Genomic DNA, 21300 nt, shown 5'->3' with positions numbered 1-21300 from the left:
TACTTGGGATGGAGTTCCTCTTAGAACACAAAGTTATCCCAATGCCACTGGCGAAATGCTTGGTGATCACCGACTGCAATCCCACAGTAATACCTGCAAGCATCAAGCAGCCAGGTAATCTCAGAATGATCTCGGCCATACAATTGAAAAGAGAGCTCGCACGAGAGGAACCTACATTTATGGCTATACCACTGATGGAAGAAGTGACTACCGAGGAAACTATCCCAAACGAAATCAAGGAGGTACTAAACAGTTACGCTAACATAATGCTAGAGAGCCTACCCCAAACATTACCACCCGTCAAGGCCTTGATCACGAAATTGAACTCCTTCCCGGGGTTAAACCCCCAGCGAAGAACGCATACCGGATGGCTCCCCCTGAGCTAGCCGAATTGAGGAAACAACTAGATGAGTTGTTGACGGCAGGATTCATCCGCCCGGCAAAAGCACCTTACGAAGCCCCCGTACTATTTCAGAAAAAGAAGGATGGGACGTTGCGCCTGTGCATAGATTATAGAGCCTTAAACAAGGTGACGGTACGCAACAAGTACCCACTGCCGATAATATCCGACTTGTTCGACCAACTTCATGGGGCCAAATACTTTACGAAGTTGGACTTACGATCGGGGTACTACCAAGTACGTATTACCGAGGGGGACGAGTCCAAGATGATGTGCGTGACAAGATATGGGGCCTTCGAGTTCCTGGTGATGCCCTTTGGCTTGACAAACGCCCCAGCTATGTTTTGCACGTTAATGAACCAGGTTTTCTACGAATACTTGGATTAGTTCATCATAGTATACCTCGATGACATAGTCGTATACAACACAACCCTGGAGGAAAACAAGGTACACTTGAAGCTGGTATTTGACAAGCTGCGGCAGAATCAGTTGTACGTCAAGAAAGAAAAATGTGCCTTCGCACAGACATGCATCAACTTCCTCGGACATGTCATCAGTTGTGGACAGATTGGGATGGATAGCGATAAGATAACAGCTATCCAAGAGTGGAAAGTCCCTATAGGCGGTTCGTCGAAGGGTTTTCACGACGAGCTGCCCCCTTAACGGAGCTCTTGATGAAAGACCACCCTTGGTCGTGGTCAAATAAATGTCAAATGACCTTTGAAGATCTGAAGGCAACCATGACGAGGGGTCCTGTCCTCGGGTTAGTAGATGTTACAAAGCCATTTGAAATAGAAACAGATGCTTCCGACTGTGCCCTAGGCGATGATCTTATTCAAGAAGGCCACCGCATCGCTTATGAAAGTCGAAAGCTCAATGATGCCGAACAGAGATACACTATCTCCGAAAAAGAAATGTTGGCTGTAGTCCATTGCCTACGAGTCTGAAGACAGTATCGCTTGGGATCACAGTTCATAGTGAAGACTGATAACAACGCCATCTGTCACTTCTTTGATCAACCAAAATTGACGGCAAAACAAGCCCGGTGGCAAGAGTCGTTGGCAGAATTCGACTTCAAATTTGAACACAAGGCAGGGAAGAGTAATCAAGCAGCCGATGCACTGAGTCGGAAGGGCAAACATGCGTCCCTGTGCATGTTAGCCCATATCCATTGAAGTAAGATCGATGGATCGATGCGCGACATCATCAAAGAACATTTACACAAAGACCCATCGGCCAAAGCCATCATCGAACTAGCTAAAGCTAGGAAGACACGACAGCTTTGGGTTGAGGGAGACCTTCTAATGACTAAAGGAAACATGTTATACGTCCCAAGAACTGGAGAACTGAGGAAGAAGCTCATTCAGGAATGTCATGATATCTTATGGGCAGGACACCTTGGGTGGCAAAGAACATATGCTCTAATAAAAAAGGGGTACTTCTTGCCGAATATACGGGACGATATCATGCAATACACCATGACGTGCCTCTCTACCAACATGACAAAGTTGAGAAAGCCAAAGTATCGGGACTCTTGGAACCTCTACCTGTGCCAACAATACCTTGGGAAAGTGTGTCTCTGGACTTCATAACACACCTCCCAAAAGTTGGAGAATATGACGCCATCTTCATTATCGTAGATCGGTTCTCGAAATATGCGACGTTCGTTCCCACTCCCAAATTATGCTCGGCTGAACTAACAGCCCAATTATTTTTCAAACACGTTGTCAAGTTATGGGGAATTCCGTCGAGCATCATCAGTGATAGGGATGGTAGGTTCATTGGCACATTTTGGACCGAACTATTCGCCTTCTTGGGAATGACTTTAAACATCTCTTCGAGCTACCATCCCCAAACCGATGGACAGACGGAACGGTTCAACTGCTTACTCAAAGAATACTTACGTCACTTCATCGACGCTCACCAGAAGAACTGGATACAACTGCTAGATGTGGCCCAATTCTGTTTCAATTGTCAAACGAGCTCGTCTACGGGGAAGAGCCCCTTCGAAATTGTAAGTGGACGACAACCGATCTTACTACATATTATTGATCATTCTTATGCAGGAAAAAATTCTCAAGCTCAAAACTTTACAAGCGAATGGAAGCAGACAACAGATATAGCCCAGACATATTTAGAGAAAGCTTCCAAGCATATGAAGAAGTGGGCGGACAAGAAGCGTCACCCCCTTCAATTCCGAGCAGGAGATCAAGTTCTCATCAAGTTGAGACTAGAACAGATCAGATTTTTCAACCGAAAGGACCAGCGACTAGTTGAAAATATGAAGGCCCGGTTGAAGTCCTCAAAAATATCGGGGCTACCTCCTACAAAGTTGCACTACACACATGGATGAAAATCCACCCAGTAATTCATGTGAGCAACTTGAAGCCTTATCACCCTGACCCAGACGACGACCAGCGAAATGTAATCACAAGACCGAGCATCGATCTAAAACAAAGAGACAACAAAGAAATAGAGGAGATCCTAGCAGACAGGGTTAGGAAGATAGGAAGACCCGTACGGACGATTCGTGAATTCCTTGTCAAATGGAAGAATCTCCCTACGGAGGAAACCAGCTGGGAACGCATCGAAGATTTGGACTCCGCCGCCACCCACATCGCCAGGTTGGACTCCGCCGCCACCCACATCGCTAGGTTGGACTCCGCCGCCACCCACATCGCCAGGTTCTTTAGTAGTCGGTTGACAGGGACGTCAACCAATTAGGTGGGAGAGGATGTCACAGTCATGCTCGTCCAAGGCGTGTTTCCCATGGCCGCATGCCCATGACAAGCCCAACCCCTTATGCCTCAGAATGTACGGATACTATAGGGGGATACGACTAGTTGTCAACTTCTCCCTACCAAGGTTATATACTCTCTCTTGCTTGCTTATATAACGTCTCTTTAAAAAAACTCTCTCTGCCTACGTCGCTTGGCCGTAGGCGACGCAAGTCCGCTGCCATTAAAAAGTGCGATTGTGACACCTTGCCCTTCGATCTCAACAAGCAAATTTCCTACCAAGGTTATATACTCTCTCTTGCTTGCTTATATAACGTCTCTTTAAAAAAACTCTCTCTGCCTACGTCGCTTGGCCGTAGGCGACGCAAGTCCGCTGCCATTAAAAAGTGCGATTGTGACACCTTGCCCTTCGATCTCAACAAGCAAATTTCAGAACAATGGTAGTCGTCGTCTCCCTAATCACTCGCTCAACGACAACCCAACGCCCGTCATCACTCACACAATGGTGGCGTGGAAGAGTGAGTGAGCCTGCCCGAAATGGACCCCCACACGATGATGTGTGTATTTTCATACTTTGCATTTTCTTCTACTCGAACCCTGAGACCTGTGTGTTGTTAAGTCGACGCTCTAACCACTTGAGCTATTCAATTTGAATGTTGATTAAGTTGGCTCCTCCATAATAATATACCACCAATGGCTTCAACCGGGCTCTGATACCACTTGTTGACTCTCGCAATTGGGAGTAAAGTGTCGACGTAAAAACTGGCCGAAGGAAAATTTCTTGGAAGGAAAAATAACGGAAAGTAAAAGGGGAGAGATTTGAGATTTGCTGTAGACTTATGATTTGATTTCCTTGGTTGAATAGTTTAAATAACAAACCCTAATCCTTAGAATGGAAAACATGGGCAAAAACTTTGGCCCAAAGTTGCCAAAATGCCACGCTCTTAATCCAGATTTTTGAAAAAGTAAAAACAACCAACGAAATCTAAGGAAACATAGCTTCTATTTAACAGAATTACCATCTTTTTTTGTTGGTTCCCCATTTTCTTTGATGGTTCTAGAATTACCCCAACCCCTTTTCTTTGTTTGTTCTGGAATGGAATTACCATCCTTTTCTTTATTGGTTCTAGAATTACCATCCGTGTTGGTTCTGTAATGGAATTATCAACCCCATAACACTTTTTTTTTTTTTTGGAATTACATCATTTTATTATGATTTTTTTTTATTTATTTGGTCAAAAATACCACTCTAAAATTTGAGACGGGAAAGGGCTTGTGGAGGGAGAAAGTGAGGGCATGAAACTTGAGAAGGAAAAGGGTTCATAGGAGAGAGAAAAGTGATGGAAGTTAGGGCTAAATTTAGCCTTAGAAGAAAACTATAAAAGGGCCTCCATGTATCTTTTGGAAATGTGCGGGAGAAAAAAGAACAAAGAAGAAACATGTATCTTTTGGAAATGTGTTTTGAAAATGTGCAGGGAGAAAAAAGAACAAGGGAGAGAAGAAAAGCATAAAACAATTTATTATTTGAGTTGTAATAACTTTTGACAACTTCCTTGTTTCCTTGTCCCTCTCCCCTTTCAACACCCAGTTTTGTGAGAGTTATCCGAGTTAGATTTAGAGCAATCGTTTTATTTTGTGGTTGGTATCAGAGTTGGTATCATAGTGATTTCAATTTCAATATTTTCTTTGTTGGTTCTCCCTTCTCTTTGTTGATTCTGGAATTACCATCTCGGTTCTGGAATTAAAGCCTCCATCTCGGTTCTGGAATTAAGGCCTCCATCTCCATTCTGGAATTAAAGCCTCCATCTCGGTTCTAGAATTAAAGCCTCCATGTATCTTTTGAAAATGTGCAGGGAGAAGAATGAAAATGTACAGGAAGTAGAATGAAAATGTATAGGAAGAAGAATGAAAATGTGCAGGGAAAATAATGAAAATGTGCAGAAAATGTGCAGGGAAAATAATGAAAATGTGCAGAAAATGTGCAGGGAAAAGAATGAAAATGTGCAGGGAAAAAAATGAAAATGTGCAGGGAGAAGAAGAAAGAAAATTTGCAGGAAGAAGAATGAAACTTTTGAAAATGTGCAAGGAGAAAAAAGAATTAAAGCCTCCATGTATCTTTTGAAAATGTGCAGGGAGAAGAAAGAACAAGGGAGAAGAATGAAACTTTTGAAAATGTGCAATGAGAAGAATGAAAATGTACAGGGAGAAGAATGAAACTTTTGAAAATGTGCAAGGAGAACTTTTGAAAATGTGCAAGGAGAATAATGAAAATGTACAGGGAGAAGAATGAAACTTTTGAAAATGTGCAAGGAGAAAAATGAAAATGTACAGAGAATGAAACTTTTGAAAATGTGCAAGGAAAAGAATGAAAATGTACAGGGAGAAGAAAGAAAATGTGTAGGGAGAAGAAAGAAAGAAAATGTGTAGGGAGAAGAAAGAGAAGAATGAAAATATGCAGGGAGAAAAAGAACAAGGGAGAAAGAAGAATGAAAATGTGCAGAGAGAAAATGAAAATGTGCAGGGAGAATAATGAAACTTTTGAAAATATGCAGGGAGAAGAAAGAATTAAAGCCTCCATGTATCTTTTGAAAATGTGCAGGGAGAAGAATGAAACTTTTGAAAATGTGCAAGGAGAAGAATGAAAATGTACAAGGAGAAGAAAGAAAATGTACAGGGAGAAGAAAGAAAATGTGTAGGGAGAAGAAAGAGAAGAATGAAAATATGCAGGGAGAAGAAAAACCAAGGGAGAAAGAAGAATGAAAATGTGCAGGGAGAAGAATGAAAATGTGCAGGAGAAGAAAGAACAAGAGAGAAGAATGAACATGTGCAGGGAGAAGAATGAAACTTTTGAAAATGTGCAAGGAGAAGAAAGAATTAAAGCATGTACAGGGAGAAGAATGAAAATGTGCAGGGAGAAGAATGAAAATGTATAGGGAAAGAACAAGGGAGAAGAAAGAGAAGAATGAAAATGTGCAGGGAGAAGAAAGAACAAAAGAGAAGAATGAACATGTGCAGGGAGAAGAATGAAACTTTTGAAAATGTGCAAGGAGAAGAAAGAACAAGAGAGAAGAATGAACATGTGCAGGGAGAAGAATGAAACTTTTGAAAATGTGCAAGGAGAAGAAAGAATTAAAACATGTATAGTGAGAAGAAAGAATTAAAGCATGTACAGGGAGAAAATGAAAATGTGTAGGGAAAAGAAAGAACAAGGGAGAAAATGAAAATGTGAAGGGAGAAGAATGAAAATGTGCATGGAGAAGAAAGAAAATGTGCCGGGAGAAGAAAAAACAAGGGAGAAGAATGAAAATGTGCTGGAAGAAGAATGAAAATGTGCAGGGAGAAGAAAGAAGCATAAAACAATTTATTATCTGAGTTATTGTGTAATAACTTTTGACTTCTTTGTTTCCTTGTCCCCTGCATTTCGACACCCCTTTAAACTTTTGACAAATTGGTATCAGAGTGATTCCATGTATCTTTTGAAAATGTGCAAAGAATAAGGGAAAAGAAAGAAGCATAAAATAATTTATTATCTGAGTTATTGTGTAATAACTTTTGACTTATTTGTTTCCTTGTCCCTCTCCCTTTCGACAGAAAATGTGCCAGGAGAAGAAAGAAAATGTGCAGGGAGAAAATGAAAATGTGCAGGGAGAAGAAAGAAGCATAAAACAATTTATTATCTGAGTTATTGTGTAATGAAAATGTGCAGGGAGAAGAAAGAACAAGGGAGAAGAAAGAAACATAAAACAATTTATTATGTGAGTTATTGTGTAATAACTTTTCACTTCTTTGTTTCCTTGTCCCTCTCCCTTTCGACACCCCTTTAAACTTTTGACAAATTGGTATCAGAGTGATTTCAATTTCAATATTTTCTTTGTTGGTTCTGGAATTACTTATCTCATCCATTTTCTTTGTTGGTTCTGTAATTAACATCTCATCTCTGAAATTACTATTCCTTTACCATGCCCTGAAATTACTATTCATTTTCTTGGTTAGTTCTCGAATGTGTTAGTTCTGGAATTACCCTCATCCATTTAAACTTTTCTTTTACATCTCTTTTGTTTGTTGGCCAGCAACAACCTCATCCCTCTTCTTGGTTGTGGAATTACCATCTCTTTTTCATTTGTTTGCCAACAGCCCTATCCCTTTTTTGCCCCCTCCCTTTTTCATTTGTTTGCGAGCAATAGCCCCATGGTTCTGGAATTACCCTTTTCCAACCATCTCTTTTTCATTTGTTTGCCATCTAGAACTACCATCCCATTTTCATTTGTTTGCCAGCTTTGCCAGCAACAGTCCCATGGTTCTGGAATTACCCTCCCTTTTCCATTTGTTTACTAGCAATAGTCTATCCCTTTTCCTTTGTTTGATAGCAATAGCCCCATCCCTACCTATCTCTTTTCCTTTGTTTATAGCAATAGCCCCATCCCTTTTCTTAGTTTTGGAATTCCATTTGTTTGTCAGCCTCATCTCTTCTCTTGGTTCGGAAATTACCATCTCTTTTCCTTTGTTTACCCCATCCCTTTTCTTGGTTCTGGAATTACCTTCTTTTTCCTTTGTTTTTTGGAATTACCCTTCTTTTTCCTTTGTTTGTCCCATCCCTTTTCTTGGTTCTAGAATTCCATTTGTTTGCCAGCAATAACCCCATCCCTTCCCTTTTCTTGGTTCTTGAATTGCACCCTTGTTTATCCCATCCATTTTCTTGGTTCTGTAATTCAATTTGTTTGCCAGAACAGCCCCATCCTTTCCCTTTTCTTGGTTCTGGAATTCCATTTGTTTGCCAGCAACAGCCCCTTGTTTGCCCTGTCCCTTTTTTTGGTTCTAGAATTCCACCCTTGTTTGCCCAATCCCTTGGTTCAGAAATTCCATTTGTTTGCCAGCAACAACCTCATCTCTTTTCTTGCCAACAACCGCCCCAATTCCTTTTCTTGGTTTTAGAATTCCATTTGTTTGCTAGCAACAGCCTCATCCTTTTTCTTGCCTGCAATAGCCCCATCCCTTTTCCTTTGTTTGCCAGCAATCGCCCCAATCCCTTTTCTTGCCACCAACAGCCCCATCCTTTTTCCTTTATTTGCCAACAACAATAACCCCGTCCCTTCCTCGTCCCTTTTCATTTGTTTGCCAGCAGCAACAACCTCATCCCTTCCTCTCATCCCTTCCTCCTTTGTTTGCCAGCAACAACAACCCTATCCCTTTTCCTTTGTTTGCCAGAACAACCCCATCCCTTCCCCCATCATCCCTTCCTCTTTTGTTTGCCAACAACAGCCCCATCCCTTTTCCTTTGTTTGCCAGCAACAGCCCATCCCTTCTCCTGGAACATAATAAAATAATGGATGAACTAACACCCTTTCATGAAGAGTAGAACTTGAGTCTGGCACCTTAGACCACTCAATCATCCTGACCATTTGTTAACAAAATAAGTTTCACTATACACAACTAAGTTAATTCTTGAGCTATTCTAACCCATAATATTAAGGGACTTGAACTAGAACCATATTAAAACCTATCTAATACTTTAGGCATCCCTTAGAAAAAATTAGGTAATTAAATTCACCTATTTTATTTTATGGAATATTTAGATTTCAAAAGTTTCAATTTCATCTTCACACAACTTAATATTGTTCTGTATTTCATGAAACGCAGCTTATCGTATTCAAAGATAATATTCTTATCTCCTAAAAGATTGTTATGAGTGCAATACAAAATGCATCCTCAAATAATTTCAAAATTCTCATTTTTCTTAATGAAGTCAGTTGGTTAATTTCAAAAGGTGCATTGATGTTTAATTTCAAAAGGTGCATTGATGTTCAAATCTGCTTTGCACTCTGTTGTTATGATCTATTTAAGTTGTATTAATCATTTGGTCACGATTATTTCCAAGGTTATAATTTTTTTTAATTCTTTTTTCCAATAGAATAACTCCAACATGCTAATTTAATTCATAATCTCTTGATCACAACATAAAATAGAGAAAAGTAACACACTAACAACACTTTCTTTTAATAGAACATGAAGAACATGAAGAAGGAGAAAAGACAAACACCTTAAAAGTAAGAGCAGAGAATAATGACATTATAGAACACAAAGACAACAAAAATAAAAATAAAAAACACATTTGGGAGGGGATGACTTGTGAACCAGCTACTTAGGAGCAACAAAAAGGGTCATGCGACTAGGAGGGCAATTGGTGCTAACAAAATTGGCACAATCAAAGTCGTCCTCCATTAAAAATTTGTTGTTCGATTTTAAGTTTGTTCTATGAACATGCGATTTTAAGTTTATTGTACAAACATGAGATTTTAAGTTTGTTGTTCTAAGAACAGGAGATTTTAAGTTTGTTCTATGAACGGGCATTTTTAAGTTTATTGTACGCAACATGAGATTTTAAGTTTGTTTATAAACTGACTGCTTTAAGTTTGTTATAAGGAAAATTTAAGTTTCTTGTACTAATAGTGGATTTTAAGTTTGTTGCTTTACAAATTGGCGAGTTTAAGTTTGTTGTTAGAATATGAGATTTTAAGTTTGTTCTATGAATTGGTGATTTTAAGTTTGTTGTTCTACTTAGGAGCCATTTTAAGTTTGTTGTTCTACCGGCGATTTTAAGTTTGTTCTATGAACATATAATTTTAAGTTTGTTTATGAACCGATTGTTTTAAGTTTGTTCTACTAACAGAAAAATTTAAGTTTGTTGTATCCAACAAAATGAATTTTAAATTTGTTCTACTAAAACATCTTATATTTTTACTCAAAAACATATTTCTATTATATTTTTTTTACTCAAAATAATATTAGATATTTTTTACTTAAAATAGGTTTATTATTTTTTTATCCAAAATAATATTGTTTTTACCCAAAATATTTATATATTTATTATATGAATACTATGAATCATTTGTTAGGTGGTGAATTTAATTCCACCCGGGGTTGGTGGAGTGTAAATACACATTTGAACTATTTTGTATTTTATAAATACCTTCTAATTCAAAACTAAACATTTTATTTATTTTTACAAGGTCACAATGGCTGAATTGCTGAGATTGATGGTGTTCCAGTACTCACTCATCTTTGGGGTCACCTCTAGTCCATGCCAATCGATTTTTTTAGAGTCTTACTACAACTTCCTTCTCATTTTCATCCTTCACTTTTCAGATCTGAGATGGGAGGTGTTATGGTCATATTTCTATGTTTTGTATTGTTTTATAACAAAAGTTCAATATTAATATGAGTAGCTCTGGTCTATTATTTTCGACAATCGCCGCCATCACAGAAGTCACGAGTAGAGACAGAAAAAAAAATATAAAGCCACTTCGAGTTTGTAATGGTGAAGAGAGAGAGAAACAAGACATTAACCGCCATTAGAGTGGTCGCATTTCTGACAATCGCCTCCATTAGAGAAGTCACGAGTAGAGACAAAAATAAAATATAAAGCCACTTAGAGTTTGTAACCCTGAGGAGAGAGAGAAAAAAGAAGATAAACCAGAGTTTGAGTGGTGGTGAGGAGAGAAAAAAAATATCAGGACATGTTTTAAGTTTTTTTTACCGTTAATTTTAAAATTGGGATTTTAAGTTTGAACCTAGTAAATTTTAAGTTTGTTTGAAGTATAAAGAATTTCAAGTTTTTTTACCAAGATTTTAAGTTTGTGGCACAAACAAAAATGTTATTTTAAGTTTGTTCTTGGATTTTGAGTTTGTTTGGATTTTAAGTTTATTGTATGAACAGAGAATTTAAGTTTGTTTTACAAGAAGGGATTTTAAGTGTGTTCTAGGAGCAAGTGATTTTAAGTTTGATTTAAGAATAGGTGTTTTTTAGTTTATTTTACGAACCTCTGATTTTATATTTGTTCTAATAACAGTGATTTTATAGGTGCTTTTATATTTGTTTATTATAAGAACATGAGATTTTAAGTTTGTTGTAAGAACGTATTTTAAGTTTGTTCTAAGAACCTGAATTTTAAGTTACAAATAATTTAAGTTTGTTCTACCAAGAGGGATTTTAAGTTTGTTCAAGTAAATTAGTTAGCATGTTCAAAAACATTCAAACTAAATGAGTTTGAATACTAGCCTTTTCTAGTTTAAATTCCTTTTTTCCCCACGAACCGGTTTTGAACGACCACTAGTGTCTTTCCTACTATTCTCCGACCTTAGAATAGGATTGTGGAATCCTGTGAGTGACTAAACTTGATAAGAATTTAGTAGGGGTAAAAGAGAGAGTTTTGAGAGATTTTCTCAAAGTTTTTCAAGCAAACTTTACATGCAGGTTGATCACTCTATTTATAGAGTTATATTTGTATGTTATGCAAACGTGAGATTACCAAATTTTGACACTAACATTCTACTCAAATTTGTGGGATTACGTGGCAAGCATGCAAGTTCAAGTTAACCAAATTTGTGGGGTTTCTTGGGCAAACATGCATGTTTTGTTAAACCAAATTTTAACACTCAAGCATGTATTTTTCAATTAGGTGAAGTCAACATTTTGACTTTCTTTATTTTAATTCAACAATTAATTTCAAATCAAAATAATATTAAATGATTAAATAAAAAATTTAATTAATATTTAACATGAAATAAAATGTCAATCCAAATGGATTCGTATTGATTATAAATCCCTATTCATAATTAAAATATTTAAATATTTCCAATTCTCTCTTTATGTTTAATTCATAATTAAAACAAAATGCGGTTAAATATATCGTATATATTTAGCGTGTATTCCCTAATTTGAATTCGAACACTTCGAACTCACTCGTCACACTGTTCTAAGGTTTAGTTCGATATGAGCTAGCAGGGGGACCTAATGGACCTGCAGATCATGGGCTCCAACGATCCGAGATTAACCGGCTAAACTCATTTACCTTGTTATCCAACATTCGTTAACTACTAGAACACTCCACTATAGTCTAGTAGTTGCACTCCCCTCACTATAGATATATTTCTGTCCATTTGATATAACCATGATTAGTAAGTCGATCCTTCACAGGTTGTTCGTAACTAGAGCTGGGTTAATTTACCATTTTACCCCTAAAGTTACTTCTTGTTTCTTAAGTCCCACTGATCCTCTAATGAACAATTGGTTTGTGATCCAACCACTAAACCGAATCCCTCTCGGAACAATTAGAGGGTGGGGCCCCTTGTTCAAGACTTGGAGTACTTAAGGGAACAACCTCTCTACTATCTCTAGAAGCGGGTAGGAGTGAATTCCATCTTACACCCTATGTCCCCAGCTATTCACCCAGTCTTACCCTTGAAATGGGAGGCTTATTGAGTCGGCAAACTCGAGCCACTTTCACCCATGCAAATCTAAGAATAATTCCGAATAAACAGGAGTTCATAGTTAGCTCAAGATTAAGATCGAGTTACCTAGGTCATCGAATGAAAAAATTAGTCTCAATAGTAAACGACATTATAAAGTGAGAGTGGTTTTCTTCATGGTTCGATCTTATGCAATACTCATTGCATAGGATGCCCCCACTCACATGTCTCCACATGTACAATTTAGTGATCACATTGTTTATATCATATACAAAAGTGGGCCGCATCCATAGTGTCCCCAGAATAAGGTACTCAGCCTTATCCCTATACTATAGATAATGTTGACTTTATACTTGAACTTGATCCACTCTTATGTTTCTACATATAGTTCAAGTAATCATTCTATAGCCAAAGTGCTCTTAGTTTATTGAATTTATACTAATGATCGTAACATTCACTGTATTCAATAACAATCTTTACTAAATAAACATCAATAATAATTTTATTGAAAACAGAATATGTTTTTGTTTACAAACTATGAGTTTTAGGACATAAAACCCAACAAACTCTCACTTGGACTAAAACTCTAGTGAGATTTTATAATGTTGAGTAGAGAGAAAGACATAAATACAATGAACTAGGGCATCACATACCAATGCATTTTCTCCCACTTGCTCTAGATTACATAACTCATAGTCCTATACTCACTAGGTGCCCTTCAAACACTTTAGCCGTGAGGGGCTTTGTAAATGGATCAGCAATGTTGTGCTCAGAAGCTATCTGTGTGACGATCACATCTCCTCGTTGCACAATCTCCCTTATGAGATGATATTTGCGCTCAATATGTTTTCCTCGCTTATGGCTTCTTGGTTCTTTAGAATTTGCAATTGCTCCACTGTTATCACAACAAAGAGTTATTGGCAGATGCATATTTGGAACGACTTCCAAATCAGTTAAGAACTTCCTAAGCCATACTGATTCTTTCGCTACTTCACAAGCAGCAACATACTAAGCTTCCATGGTGGAATCAGCAATGCAACCTTACCTTATACTTATCCATATTATTGCTCCTCCGTTTAAAGTGAAAACAGATCCCGATGTCGATTTCCTCAAATTGATATCGATTTGAAAATCTGAGTCAGTGTATCCTGTAAGGATCAGATCCTTAGTGTCGTACATTAGCATATAGTCCCTCGTTCTCCTAAGATACTTGAGGATATTTTTAACGGCAGTCCAATGAGCATGTCCCGGATTGGACTGATATCTGCTTACAATTCCCACAACATAGCATATGTCGGGTCAGGTACACAACATGGCATACATCAGACTACCGACTCCTGATACATAGGGAATATGTCTCATATCCTCAATTTCTTGAGGTGTCTTAGGACTTTGTTCCTTCGACAAATGAACTCCATGCCTGAAAGGTAATAATCCTTTCTTGGAGTCTTGCATCTTATATGGAACCAACATTTTTTCGATATATGATGCATGAGACAATGCTAGTGTTTAGTTCTTACGATTCCGAACAATTTGGATTCCAAGAACAAACTGAGTCTCTCCCAAATGTTTTATTTGGTATTGTGTCATTAGCCAATACTTAATGTCAGTCAGAAATTCCACATCATTCTCAATGAGTAGGATATCGCCAACGTACAACACCAGGAAAACTACTGTAGAATTGACTATCTTCTTGTAAACACAAGGTTCGTCAACATTTTGTTTAAAGCCATAAGATTTGATCGCAGTATCAAACCTTATATTCCAAGATCGAGATGCTTGCTTCAACCCATAAATGGATCTTTTAAGCTTGCAAACCTTTTGCTCGTGATCCTGTTCAATGAACCCCTCTGGTTGAGCCATATACATACTCTCCTCAAGATCTCCGTTTAGAAAGGCTGTCTTGACATTCATTTGCCAAATTTCATAATCATAAAATGTGGCAATGGAAAAGAGTATTCTAATCTGTTTAAGCATAGCAACAGGAGAGAAGATTTCTTCATAGTCCACCCCTCTCTTTGGGTATAACCCTTTGCTACAAGTCGAGCTTTAAAGATCTGTACCTTACTGGCTTGGTCTCGTTTCCTCTTGTAGATCCATTTGCAACCAATAAGTTTTACCCCATCTGGTTGATCTACAAGTTCTCAGACTGAATTGAAGTACATTGACTCCATTTAAAGATTCATCGCTTTGATCCACTGATATATATCTTCATCATTCATTGCTTGTTTATAAGTCAATGGATCCTCAACGCCATCATCAGGTATGATGACCTGTGTTTCTGCAAACCCAAGTAACGATCGGGTTGAGTTATAACCCTCCCACTACATCGAGGCATTCTCAACTCTTGAGAAGGATGTGATTGACCAGAAGTGTCAGCTCCATCAACAACTCTTGTTGAATGACCAGCCTGATCAACAACTCTTTTTGTTTTTATTAGTAGCTTCTTTAGAAATCTCACTCAATACTAGTTTGTTGCGAGGTTGATGATTTCTTATGTGGTCTTTCTCTAAGAATAGCGTTTGTTGATACAAACACTCTGTTTTCTTGAGGTCATAAAATAGACCACCTTTCGTCTCTTTGGGGTTATCCTATGAATAGGCATAATTTTGAATGACGTTCTATTTTCTTAGTGTTTTGCACCAACACATGTGCTGGGCATCCCCACATCCGGCGACTGGGTTTTTTTTTTTTTTTTTCGTTTTCTCGTTTTCATTTATTATATATATATAATATATATATATATATATATATATATATATATATATATATATATATTTTCTTTTTCTTTCTTTCTTTCCCGGGTCGTTACATTATCTACCCCTAAAAAGAACTTTCGTCCTCGAAAGTCTCAAACTCTTGTACCAATTCGGGGTATTTCTCTCTTATCTCGTCCTCACGCTCCCACGTGGCTTCCTCACTATGGTGATTCCGCCATAGTACCTTAACGAACGCAATACTCCTGTTGCGTAAGGTCTTTACCTCTCTAGCTAAGATTCTTACTGGTTTTTCCTCGTAGCTCATATCTTCATTGAGTTGGAGTGGTTCGTAGTCTATTACGTGGATAGGATCCGTAATGTACTTCCTCAGCATCGACACATGAAATACATCATGTACTCCTGAGAGGGCTGGAGGTAAGGCTAACTTATACGCTACCGGACCAACTCGCTCTAGGATCTCGAATGGTCCAATGAATTTAGGACTTAACTTGCCCTTATGTCCGAATCTTAACACACCTTTCATAGGTGCCACCTTGAGGAATACTGGGTCCCCCACCTCAAACTCCAGGCTTTTACGCCTTACATCGGCGTAGCTTTTCTGTCTACTTTGAGCGGTACGCATCCTCGCTCGAATTTTCTGGACAGCCTCATTGGTGAGTCGAACCAACTCGGGTCCTACTAATTCTTTCTCTCCTACCTCGTCCCAACACAGTGGGGACCTACACCGTTTCCCGTACAGGGCCTCAAACGGTGCCATTCCAATAGTTGCTTGGAAACTGTTGTTATACGAGAATTCCATTAGGTGTAGTTTGGAATCCCAACTTTCCTTAAAATCTAGTACGCAAGCGCGTAGCATGTCCTCTAGAATTTGGTTTAAACGCTCCGTTTGTCCATCTGTTTGAGGGTGAAAGGCGGTACTAAAGTCGAGGCGGGTACCCAGTGCTTTTTTGAAGTCCGCGCCAAAACGCTGACGTAAAGCGTGGATCCCGATCCGACACTATAGACACTGGGACTCCATGTAGTCTTACTATTTCTTTCACGTACAGTTGTGCCCAATTGTCAACTGTATATGTAACCTTCCCAGGTAGAAAGTGTGCCGACTTGGTCAACCTATCGACAACTACCCAGATCACTGTATAGCCCTTGGGCGTTTTGGGTAAACCTACTATGAAGTCCATCGCTATGTTTTCCCACTTCCACTCTGGTATGCTTAGGGGCTGTAACAACCCCGCCGTCTTTTGTCTTGGAGCTTTCACTTGTTGACAAACTAAGCACTTGCTCACAAACCCGGCCACATCCCTCTTCATGCTCTTCCACCAAAAGTGTTGTTTTAAATCTTGGTACATCTTAGTACCTCCTAGATGCATCGCAAATGGTGAGTTGTGAGCTTCCATCAGTATTTCCTTCCTTAAATCTTCTATTGCTGGAACACATAAGCGTCCCTGATACAATAGTCCTTCATCTGATGACTTCGAGAATCCATCTACTGGACTTTCGTCTAGCTGTCCTAGGACTTTCTGTAGGTTAGGATCCTCTTGTTGGGAGACAATAATTCTCTGCCTAAGTGTAGGTTGTACCGTGAGTCGGGCCAGCTGTGCTATGACTCCCTCGGTCGCTACAGCTATGTTGGCTCGCTCGAACTCTCTTTGTACCCTTACTTCCCTCGTAATGAGGGCCGACGAGTGGACCGTCTTTCTACTCAAGGCATCTGCAACCACATTTGCTTTCCCAGGGTGGTACTGGATATCTACTGTCATAATCCTTCACCAATTCTAACCACCTTCTCTGCCTCATGTTTAACTCTTTCTGGGTGAAGAAGTATTTCAAACTTTTGTGGTCGGTAAAAATTTGAGTTTTCTCGCCATACAGGTAATGTCGCCAGATTTTCAGCGCGAACACTACAGCGGCCAACTCTAGGTCATGGGTAGGGTAGTTCTTTTCATATTCTTTAAGTTGACGAGATGCGTATGCGACAACCTTGCCGTGTTGCATTAACACACATCCCAGTCCTTTCATGGAGGCATCACTATAGATCACATATCCTTCTGAGCTCTCGGGTACTATGAGTACCGGGGCGGTTACCAATCTCTCTTTTAGGTTCTGGAAGCTTGCCTCACAAGCATCATCCCATCTAAATGGCACCCCTTTTTTTTGTTAACTTTGTTAAAGGCGAGGATATTTTAGCGAAGTCCTGTACGAACCTTCGATAATATCCCGCCAATCCTAGGAAACTCCTTATTTCCGTTACCGTAGTTGGGCGTTCCCATTTTGTGATCGCTTCGACCTTGGTGGGATCTACAGATATTCCGTCCTTTGACACCACGTGTCCTAGGAAAGAGACTTGTCGTAACCAAAATTCGCATTTGGAGAACTTGGCGTACAACTTGTGCTCTCTTAGGGTGGTTAGGACTTTTCGGAGGTGTTCCTCGTGCTCTAGGTCGGTTCTCGAGTATATGAGGATGTCGTCAATGAACACAATCACAAACATGTCTAGGCATTCTTTGAATACCCGGTTCATTAACTCCATAAATACAGCTGGGGCATTGGTGAGGCCAAATGACATCACTACAAACTCGTAGTGACCGTACCTTGTTCTAAATGCTGTTTTTGGTACGTCTTTTTCATTAATCCTAATTTGGTGGTAACCGGACCGAAGATCTATCTTAGAGAATACTGTTGCTTCTCTGAGTTGATCAAACAAGTCTTCTATTCTAGGCAGAGGATATTTGTTTTTTATGGTCCTCTTGTTTAGCTCTCTGTAATCGATGCACAGACGCATCGATCCATCTTTCTTCTTAACAAACAACACTGGCGCACCCCAGGGGGACACGCTAGGTCGAATGAATCCTTTATCTAGTAAGTCTTGCAGTTGCGCCTTGAGTTCTTTCAACTCAGCTGGTGCCATGCGATAGGGTGCTTTGGAAATAGGCCCAGTTCCCGGCTCGAGTTCGATGACGAAGTCGACCGCTCGGGAAGGGGGTATTCCAGGTAAGTCATCCGGAAATACATCCGGAAACTCGTTTACTATTGGCACGTTTACTAGGGTCTCTTCCTTTCCTCTCACGTCTACAGCACATGCTAATATAGCCCATCCACCTTGTTGGACTAACTTCTTTGCTTTCATCATCGAGACTACCTTGGGGGTAATCCCGGTATTTGTGCCTTTAAATTTAAAGGTAGGTCCTATCGGTGGTGAAAATTTTACTTCCTTTTGGTGACAATCTATACTAGCTCGATTTTCAGCTAACCAATCCATGCCTAGTATGACGTCGAAATCTGTCATGTTTACCACCATCAGGTCAACGCTTAAAGTTTGGTTCCCTATGATTACTTGACCATCCTTTACTCTATCCCTAGATACTAAGTCTACCCCCGCAGGGGTGCTTACAGACATTTCATGCAATAAGGGTTCTAATTCGAACCCTGCTTGTACAACAAAAGGCATGGAAATAAAGGAATGCGTGGAACCAGAATCAAATAAGGTAAAAGCAAAATGACCTAAAATGGATAGTGTACCTGTCACCACGGCGTCGGACCTCCCAGTGTCCTTGCTGGTTGACGCGTATGCCCTAGCTTGAGCTCGCGGTGGTGCTGGTTGATCCGTTTGCTCTACTACTCTGAGCGGGTTTGCTTGTGCTGCAGCATTTCCGGCCGTGCAGTTCACGGCGATGTGCCCCTCTTGACCACATCTATAACACGCTCGGCTGCCAGCCATGCACCTCCCACCGTGTAGTCTTCCACAGATAGTGCACCCTTCCTCTCTCCTCCCTCTGGCCCCATCTTGATTCCTAGGGTTCCTGTCAGTATGTCGGGGAGGGCGTCGCTCATCCCATCTAGGAGCGGGTCTGTTATTGGAACGGTGCCTACGTGCTGGTGGTGGACGGTCAGAGCCTCCTGATTCATGAGGACGCTTCTGCCTAATTATAACTGGCTCTTCACATCGTTTCTCCTCCTTTGGTTTCTCTAAAGCCTTGGCAGTTCTCAAGGCTTCCTCATAGGTCTTTGGGTTGAACGCCTCCAACATGCGGCGGATTCTTGGTTCCAAACCCAATACAAATTTCTCTGTCATCTTTTCCTCAGTGTCCACCATGGACGGTGCAAATCTCTTGAGTTTATTAAACTCTCTGTTGTACTTCTCCACTGTGAGTCCTCCCTGTACCAGGTGGGCGAACTCCTGCTGCCTTTTAAGTCGCTCTGACTTAGGATAATATTCTTTAAGGAAGGCCTCCTTAAATCGTTCCCCGTTCATTGGTCCCCCTTCTGGGTTAATGAGGGTTTTGTTATCTCTCCACCATATCTCTGCGTCCTTTTGTAGGACGAAGGTTGCACAGGCGACCTTTTGGTTCTCTGGGCACTCCATAGTCTCAAAGGTGGTTTCCACCGCTGCAATCCACATTTGGGCTTCTATGGGGTCTACCAGGGAACCAGTGAATGGTCGAGGGTCGTATCTCTTGAAATCCCTTATCCAGTTTGAACATCTAACAGGTTGTGGAGGGTTTACTGGGGCATTGGCCTGAGCAGTGGCCTGTGCCTGTGCCTGTGCCTGTGCCTGTGCCTGTACCTGTGCCTGTACCTGTGCCAGTGCCAACGCCTGTGCCTGGGCCTGTGCTTGGGCTTGTTCCTGGGCCTGTTGTAGACTGGCTTGCTGATTGGTTACCAAGGTTTGAATTAGGGCTTGGATGGAGTCACACATTAACCTAGTATTAGCATCTACTCCACCCACTGGGGGTGCAGCTTCAGGTGCGACTTGGAGTGGTAGGGTAGGCTGGGGTGGAGGTTCTACTTGTGGTGGAGGCTGTACTGGTGGTAAGACTGGGGGCGGCGTAACTGTTACCGGCCCAGTCTCTGATCTTTCTTGAGGTGGGCCCTCTACTGCCACACCTCGTCCTACTTCTCTACGACGGGGTCGCCCCCTTCCTCGTCTTCCTCTTCCTCGTCCTCCGGGCATGGTTCTATAAACCAATATAAGGTTGCTTAAGTCTAAGGCCTTAATACAATACATCGTAACGCCAAAGAAGTAAACATTCATCATGCTAAGCATCATATCATGCTATTAACAAAATTACTCAGCATGCAACACATGCCGTCATACTCTTAAATAAATACGTGAAATATCACAACCATTTCAGTAATGTCAACATAAAAAAAAAATGCATGCGAGTTTTAAAACGTTTCTCTTTTCTTATCTTATGCAAGGCGTACCTGACGGTGACGGGGCATCGACGTTGGGACCGTGGAGCGTGCCAAGCCTACATCGTAGGCTAGTTTACAGAATCTAAAACCTGGAGCTCTGATACCAACTGTAACGACCCTAAATTTCCACATATCTAGAGTCGCACTAACGTCTCATGCTCATCTCTAATGCAGAATAAAAACCTAAGCATGCTCATCTTTACTAGCGGAAAAATTTAAAACTTCAGAATACGTTAAAACATTGAAAAACACTGCCGGACTTACGTGTTTCAAACATCATGCTGGAGTTCAAAAGACAAAAACGATTACAAATTAATTAATATAAATGAATAAAATGCAAACGCCCTATCCTAACCAAGACTAGGAATTTTAAATATGCAACTATCCTATGCACGCGCCACAGTCTCTGATCACGATGCCACCGTCAACCGTACATGGGAGCCTTACCTTTACCTGAAAAATAATATGGCACACGGCCTGAGTATTTCGAAGAAATACTCAGTAAGTGACCCCACTATAGGGGCCATGCTAATGCAAACACATGCAATCATGAATAGGGACCTATCTCTAATCATCTTAGGGGTGGCCTCCAGTCTCGGACAAATTGGATGTGTAGTACTTCCCTACACACGACTCACACGTGCGAGTGTGAGTCCCCAGGGCGCTCGCACACCCCCTGGACCCTCTGGTCAAGCTAATCTGTAGCGACGTCCGGAGGTCAGCGAAACCCCATAGTGTCATGCGCCTCATGAACACTCTCATCTGTGTGCTTTCGCACCTGTGCGCATTCGCGCTCATCATAAGGTGCGCGTCCGCACTCATCATCTCTAGGGGAAGTAGCCCTATGCTTATGAACATACAAAATGCATGAGGTCCCTCTAAATCCATCGTAATGTCTCTTCTGACACAACCCTCTAGTCTCATCTCTTTGTTACTCTAGGTAACGCATATCGTGGATATTTATATTAATATCATTTTCATGCTCTTAGGGTTGTGTCCTACG

At 40.4% G+C, this 21300-nt stretch overlaps 1 protein-coding gene across 1 annotated transcript; it reads right to left on the bottom strand.

Annotated features, from left to right (window-relative positions):
• Positions 1–8365: 8365 nt before the first annotated feature.
• LOC147790358 (uncharacterized) lies at positions 8366–20052 on the bottom strand. The gene is made up of 2 exons (XM_087128661.1): positions 17614–20052; positions 8366–8443 (listed from the first exon to the last, which is right to left on the bottom strand). Exons 1-2 carry the CDS (start codon positions 20050–20052, stop codon positions 8366–8368), a joined length of 2517 nt encoding a protein of 838 aa, XP_086984787.1.
• Positions 20053–21300: the final 1248 nt, after the last annotated feature.

The sequence above is a fragment of the Cucurbita pepo genome, chromosome 11 (genome assembly GCF_057944985.1).
Source record: "Cucurbita pepo subsp. pepo isolate OVF chromosome 11, ASM5794498v1, whole genome shotgun sequence".
NCBI classification, from domain to species: Eukaryota; Viridiplantae; Streptophyta; class Magnoliopsida; order Cucurbitales; family Cucurbitaceae; genus Cucurbita; species Cucurbita pepo.
The sequence above is the reverse complement of the archived record's forward strand: the minus strand, read 5'-3'. Positions and strand labels throughout refer to the sequence as shown.